The sequence below is a fragment of the Chaetodon auriga genome, chromosome 3, assembly GCF_051107435.1.
Source record: "Chaetodon auriga isolate fChaAug3 chromosome 3, fChaAug3.hap1, whole genome shotgun sequence".
In the NCBI taxonomy this organism is placed as follows: domain Eukaryota; kingdom Metazoa; phylum Chordata; class Actinopteri; order Chaetodontiformes; family Chaetodontidae; genus Chaetodon; species Chaetodon auriga.
This window is the reverse complement of record NC_135076.1, coordinates 28,550,370-28,558,129: the sequence shown is the minus strand read 5'-3', so window position 1 is coordinate 28,558,129 and position 7,760 is coordinate 28,550,370. Positions and strand designations below refer to the sequence as shown.

The following is a 7,760-nucleotide window of genomic DNA, read 5'->3' as shown; positions in this document are numbered from 1 at the left end:
TTAGGCTCTTTTAGACATTGTTACGGTCGCTCAGAGGGCCGGAGAAGTTGCTCCACGGTGCAAACCTTTGTCAGATTGGTCATGGATGTTTAATCCTGCCTCAGACCTGTTTAGTGCAGTAGCGCACTAACAGGATTGGTGATGCTAACCCTCAGGGACATGGTTGCCAGCTGTTCCATCCCCCTGGTGGAGGGTCAGCACACACAGGGCCGCTGATGGGCGGAGCAGGGTGGGAGGGGATGCCTGGAAAGTGAGAGGATCTTCTTAGCTTAGTGCAGATTGCCGCAGCGAGAGAACGGGAGGGATGCTGAGCCCGAAGGTGCTTTGAAACATCACGGAGGATTGGATATTTCACAGAGCGTCCCGTCAGTCCTGGAGTTTTTCCTCATCCACTGTTTTTTGCTCCTGGTTTCATCCTCTCACCTGGATTTGAGGCTTTGGGTTGGGTACATTTATGGGTTGCTGGTAGGACGCAGGACAGGTGACTCACGATGGCCGTGGCTTTGGATGCAGTGTGGGTGCGGGTGAAGAACGTCTGCAAACAGAATGGGCTCCTCATCATGTCGGTGCTGGCTGTGGTCATTGGGTGTCTTTTGGGGTTCTTTCTGAGGACACGGCGCCTCACAGAGCAGGTCAGTCTGTCTCCTCCCTGTGACCCAGCGTGACGTCATGTAGGCAGAAGAAGGGCTTTGGCAGAAAGCCTTTTTCCTGTGGAGCATCCCCCTCCACAGTGCTTCTGCTGCTTCACTGCGTGTTTCACACTGATACGAGGCCACATGTCACTGCTGTGGTTTCTGGCCATTACTTTTACATTTCTATTAGATTTTATGTATCCTGTTTATTTTTCTATTTTATGCTACTTTCCTGTTCTACAACACTACATTTCAGAGGGAAATACTGCACTTTTTATGCCACATTTATTTGACAGCTGTAGCTCCTACTTTTTAAATTGCGATCCAGTCCATAAATTATATGAAAGGTTGTTCAATTTACAACCAAGCGGTTCCCAACATTTTGGGGAATCAGCTGCGTCTTGTCGGGGCTTATGTTTCAGACCCCTGGCTAAACATCTTGCATGGTTTTTAATTAAAATAAGGGCTTTAAGCTCAAATAGGTCAAAACAAAGATTAGAGAGAAGTCCAAAAAATTCATATAAATTTATGTCGTAGAACTTTGCTTTTCTCTTCCTTCCTAAAGCATTTACCACCTGAGGACCCCTTCTATCTTGTGACCCATCGGAAGGGCTGGACCCTTAGGTTGGGAACCACTGGACTAAACTAGCTAGCTGTATATAAAGTAGCTCAAACCAGCTCCACCTTGAGCTCTAACGTCGATGCTTCAGTATTCATTTGATAATGTCTGAATGAGTATTGATACTTTAAGTACATTTTTCTGATAATACTTAGTAAGATTTTAAATGCAGGACTGTTTCTGTAATGGAGTATTTTTGGATTGATGTACTGGTGCTTTCACTTAAGTACTGTCTGTCTGCGTACTGCTTTCACTGCTGCACACTGTTTTATGTTTTTCCAACCTGGTTTCCATTGTGTCCATTCCATGTGATAATGTTGGTTTTAACTTCCTGAAGATACCAGTATACTATTTGTGTGTTCTAACAAAGAGCAGACTGTCAGCTGACTCTCATACCACAGTGATATACTTCAAAAACAACGGAGAGAAAACACGACTTTAGAGTCTAAAAGAGTCCAACAGCAAGCGTGACTTGACTGGTTAAACCCTGAACAAGCAGCAACCTGCTGGTCAGTTTTAAACTCAAGCGAAAATCCCAAAAGTTTCCAAAGAAACCAAATATATGGGGCTGATAACTGGGACAATATGAGTAAAACCAGAATATTTCCATTTGCTGATATTATACAACTCTATGAAACATCAAATCTTTGGATTTGATTATTTCCTCTTATTCATACCGGCCATTAAGAGATCCTGTCCTAATGCGCTTCAGTGGAAATGGAGTGAGGTGCACAAAACACAATGGAGGGAGAGAGGCACAGCTGTGGCTGTGACGTTCTGCAAAAAAATATATTCCACAATTTATCTGACGGCTCATGAGGCTTCAGCAGTCTGAGTTAGACAAAAAAAAAAAAAAACAATAGTCTCTTTTAAAGTCGTTTTAGCACAAAATTCCCTCTTTGTTTTACTTTCCCTCCACTTCAGCTCATCAAGCAAACACTGTTGGTGGAATCTCTTTGGAAGCCTCATATTAATTTCAAGTAAAGTTTAGAAAGACATCAAGAGGATAAACTGTGAAAAACTGTATGCTAAAGGCTTTCTATAACATGTCAGTGTCAGTCTGCGTCCTTGACTTCCCTTTGGAAGGTTTGTCAAACAAAAACTGAAAACCAAAGGTCAAACATCTCCTCTTACTTGCTTTGAGGCAACATTCAAGGCACAAATCTGACATATTACAAAACCGATTGAGCTGCTTCATCTATCGGCGACCTTTGAACTAAATAAGAGGACACGAGCTGAAACTAGCTCCAATCAGTGTTTCCTGCAATGATGTGAAGTGTGTGTATCTGTGTGTGTGTGTCTGTGTGTGTGTGTGAGCACATGTCACAGCTTCAGCACATCGCTCTAAACCCCACCAAGCGGCTTTATGGAGGAGCTCCATAAACAAAATGCAGCCTTTTCTTCCACATCACCCCTCTGACTAAAGCTCTGACATATTCTCAAATAGGCCTAAAAATAGCTTGTGGCTCCTTTACTCTCACAATCGGGGATTACAATCCAATCAAACAAATGCTTTCTCTAATTGAACATCAAACAAGAGCACCTGTCAGGGTGACGTGTGACGAGGCACACGAGAGGCACACGAGAGGCACACGAGGCACCGACCTTTGTGTGTTCAGATCATTTGGAGAGGCTCAGATCCCTGTTTTAGGCAGAGAGAGAAGAGTGTGTGTGTGTGTGTGTGTGTGTGTGTGTGTGTGTGTGTGTACCTGCCCGGCATTAGTTAAGATGTGGCTTATTTCTGAGGAGAGGTCACACTGTGCAGTAGCAGAATATGAAGGGATTAACCTAAATTTAGAAATTATGTAAACATCCTCACCAGTGTCACAAGACGCAGACATGAAACTTCACAGGTGTGCAGTTGATGTCCATTAAGTCTGAGCCGTTTTAAGTCCACAGCAGGGTTTCTGATTGGTCATTCCCTTTCCTCGGTAGCTCCTCCTCCTCCTGGAGTCCACAGAAAAGACAGTCAGACACATGCTTCGTCCTCTGAAGCCTTCCTCAATCACAAAGCCACCAGAAACAAAAGACTGAAGGTTCTTGAGTAACGGTAGTCCGAAGATTATCCCCTGAACGTATTATCTTATGAAAGTACATCTCGTTACTATATTTGCAGGAGCGACAACCAAAAAACAAAAAGCAGGTCACTAACCTGTGAGAGCATCTGCTTCCTGCAGTGTAGAGCACAACCAGTCCAAACCTGGAGACGAGAACCCAAACAGCACAATATACGCTTGTTTCCATAGAAATCTGCATTAATTTTGTCCTTCAGCGAGCAGAACGGTCTTGTTTGTGCGATGCCACGTCTGCGTCCTGAAACTGGCCATCTGAACATCGGCTGAATGAGACAGACGAGCATTAGCAAACCAATACAAGCTCCACTGCAGCTGCTCTGAAAGCTGTGATGGTGCTGAAGATTCTTTCCGTCGGATGTTTTCAGACGACGATGTTTTGGAGCTGTCAAAAAATATTCGGGCCTGTTCACATGGGAATGTTTTTTTAAATGCTTTTTAACAGGAACAGCAAACAAAGCTGGGGCTCACTCAGTTTTCATAGATAACGCAATCAGCGATTCAAGGCTTTGCGCTTTGTTCAAGCTGTCCATGTTAAAAGGAGGCAAGCGAGGTATGTGTAGGAGTGAGACAGCCTCACTGACGGCACAAGGCCCTGTTTGAATGATTTCCACGCACGGCAGCGGCACCTTGAATCTAAATCTCATTATCTTCACAGAAAACCTCATTAACATTCTCGACATCAGATCACAGACATCGACCATGTATATATGTTTCTGTCAGGGGAGCTCGACCCTTTGTGCTCCTGGTGGACAACGACAGCCTATCAGTCACCACCTGAACCTCATCTATCCTGCTCTGACCTGTGGAGTAACTTTAACGGCGTGTATACATCAGCTACTGTCAGCTGAGATGTGGGTTTGAGACCAAAGAGTAACAGCAATAAACTTTATTTGTACAGCACAGTTCGTACAAGAAAGGCAGCTCGAAGTGCTTTACAACAAAGAAATCACACGCAGCAAGTGCACGTATGACCGTACAATAAGATGGAGAAGGAAACCTGACTGATAATAACAGTAAAAATAAGACAAAATAAGGAGGCAAAAATAATAAAGAGAATGCATAACATGGAAAACAAATACCACTGAATACTAGTAATAAAATAGAGTACATAGAAGGCAAAGTATGCAGTTTCAGGCCTGCATCAGGACGGTCACGGCTAATATCTATATTAGCTATTAGCTGACAGCTGTAGCTTTGGGACGTAACAACGAAGGCTGCATCCCTGATGTCCTGTGACAAGAAAGACAAGAACTGCAACACTCAATAACTGTAAATGAATTCATCTTAACAGGCAGGCCCCGGCAGCCTACACGGCAAAATGTCCTTAGGCAAGATACAGAAGGGTGTGTGAGTGTGTGTGTGTGTGTGTGTGAATGGTTATCACACCTGATGTGCACCCTGTACGATAGCCTCAGGCACCAGTGTGTGTGTGTGTGTGTGTGTTTAAAGTGCTCTGAGTGGTTTGTAAGACTAGAAAAGAGCTGCCCTCTGCAGCTCTGAGGTGTTTTAAATGTGAGCAGAAATCTCAGCTGCTCTCACCCTCATCATCACTTCCTCCTGCACAATGCGCTCATGACACTGTGGTCCTTACGCGACCTTGGAAGTTGAATTTATTTTCTGAGCTTTTCACCTCGTCACACTTCTCATCAGCCGATGCAGTTTGCTCCAAAAGCAGCGCTAGACCGAGGCTAGACGGGCCTGTAGGACGAACAAATATTAAAATATCTCCACTGTGTCTGCGCCCAGAGATTACTGCACGATTCACGCACAAAATGCTCTTATTCAGCTGCTCCAGCCAACGGTTTCAGTTTACTCTTGTGCAACTGCAGTGTGATGAAAATGCATCATTTCTCAATCAAGCAGCCTCGTCAAGGAGAACGAGAAAGTATTGAAAACAAGAAAGTGGAGGCAGGCATGGAGAGAGAGTTCGAGCAGCAGGTTGAGAGCACCTGTGACAGGCTGCAGGTGATCTCACCCCTCGCCGCTGCCAGCGTCCAGCAGCCACAGGGAGGACACTGCGATGCAGGAACATTCTGTCGCTACAGATGCAACTTCTCAGGCTTCCGTGTGTTATGTGTCGGGATGTGCGTAGTGTCTCTGTTTCTGCTCATAGTTGTCTGAGTTGTTGATAGTAAGCAGTATATCTAAATCAAACAGAAGCATACGGTACTTGACTTTTTGCCTCACATCTGCCTCTAGCCTTGTTCATTCATAAATTTGCTGCATATTCAATTAAGCTCCAGCAAGGAAAAATCTCTATAGTTTGCTCAGTAGTGGAGTTGGAGAGCCATTATGCTGTTAAACTGCTGGAACTAAATTAGTAATGCAAATCGTACAATGGGAGACGGCGGTTTGTTGGTAGACGCAGTAGATTGATTTCTTGTTGGCAAAAACAACTGAGATGAGACTCGACTGTCGAAGCACTGCTGCACTGAAAGCATCTGCAGCAGCGGTGTGATTATTCTCCCCACCTGAAACGAGCTGCACTGACTCCAAATTCACCCATAACTGGAAAGCTGAAGCGTTCGTCTCGCTCTGTGCTGCCGCATGGGAAGTATGAAGTCAGTCAGAGATTTATGACACAGGTTACATAAGCAGCAGCATCAGTATTAGTGGGTTGACTTAAGCTCGCCTTCCACTGTCTTACCAGCAACACCAGCCAAAGTCTTTAAAGCAGACTGTAACATCTGGAAGAAGACATAAGGAAAAATGTAATTCATGCTGCTCAGTTCAGGGTGGCACTGCCTCAGCCAAACTTCAGACAACTGACATTACTGTGTCACTTCACTGATTTCATGACTTCTCTCTACAGTCATCTTAGCACCCACCATTATCTTAGAATTGGCCACAATGGCTGCTGTTTAGCAAAAGATGCAGGCAAAGTCTTCATGTTTCTGAAGTAACTCATGACGGAAAGCTTCCTGAACCATCTGACGTGTTCAATCAGCTGTACAGCACATTTCTAAGAAGAGAAGAAAACGGCAGCCTTTTCTAATAAGTCTAAAGTGAGGAAAACCAACTGTTACTAAACTATGCAACAGTGGCCTCTGTGACCAGAGTGAGGATTATGGGATGACAGAGACAGAGAAAACATAGTGTAGAGTTACCATTAGCTAAGATCTGCACCTGAAGCTCATGATCAGCCAAAGAAAGGCTGTAGCACCAGAGATCATTGAAGGATGAATTTTAATGCTAATAACTGTATTTTTTTCATTTGTAAGAGGAAGAAATTGCTGAGCTAACTCATAGAGTATCCTGTCACCCGTCCAGTATAACAGCTGAAAAGAAACTAAAAGCAAATATGAATATGAAAAATGAAATGTTTGTATTTCTGATGGATAATTCATGTTTGGAGCACAAGTTGTGTATTTGGAACTAGTGATGCTGTTTGGTTGCTTTCCGGTGCTTCATTTTGTGTCACACTTGGCTGGTAAAACCTGACACACACACACACACACCACACACACACACACACACACACACACACACACACACACACACACACACACACACACACACACACACACGGACACGAGTGGAAGATGAGCAGAGACAAACCTTCTCTGCTGGCTGTATGCGAGTGCTGATCCTGCTCTTATACAGCAAACTAAGCTCTCTCTGCTTAATGCCCAGCAGAAAAGCTCTTTAGCTGTCATTATGCAGCCGCCTCGCCCTGCAACCCCTCAATCCACCGTTCTCCCATCTCCCCTGACATCCCTAACCTCACTCTCACTCCCACCAGCTCTGCACAATACACAACTTGTATATGGTCATTAATGAGCAGCAGCCATTGCCTCTTGCTCACCCAGTCTGCTGTATGTGCAGAGGTCTCACTTCAACAAGCTTCTATAACAATCAGGCATAAGACAGCAGCGTATAATGTCAGAATATAACATTACTACAGTCGCAGAATCCAGTCTGACTAAAGATGATACTCAATATGGTCACATTCAGATACAAAGACTGAAGTTGTGGTCACCAAAAAACAGATGAAGGAGATAGAACTTGGACTTGCTTAAAGACTCTTTGGTCTTGACTTTGGACCTCACAGCTGTGACACTAGTGAGACTTTATGCCCCGCTGCTGCAGAATGTAGGAAAGAAATCTCTGAGCTCGTGTTGCTTTAAATTTGCTTCCTTGGGTGTGTCATGCCCTCATACAACCTGTCTCTTTCCCACAGCATCAAACAAACACTCTGTCAGGCCTCTCTGTGACTCACACAGATTCAGCGTCTTCATGAGTAAACCCAGAATAATAATAGATTCTCCAGCCATCCAACACGTTCTCATCCCACCTTCCTGCAGGAAAGTCCCTCTAACATGGGCTCAAGGTGGGTCTCAGTTTGACCTTTAAGGCATCAAAACTACTTGGTTAGGTCAAGAAAAAGATTGTTGATTTTAGTTTCTCACAGGACGTGAACCACGGTCTCCTGAG

The 7,760-nt window shown here is 44.4% G+C and overlaps 1 protein-coding gene across 1 annotated transcript in view; it reads left to right on the top strand.

The window, feature by feature from the left end:
* Nucleotides 1-302: 302 nt before the first annotated feature.
* Nucleotides 303-7,760, top strand: part of slc1a7b (solute carrier family 1 member 7b) — a 31,517-nt gene continuing 24,059 nt past the window's right edge. Inside the window, exon 1 of the mRNA XM_076726731.1 lies at nucleotides 303-632. Within this exon, the coding sequence (XP_076582846.1) occupies nucleotides 492-632 (141 nt within the window). The 5' untranslated portion in view covers nucleotides 303-491. The remainder of the gene's footprint in view (nucleotides 633-7,760) is intronic.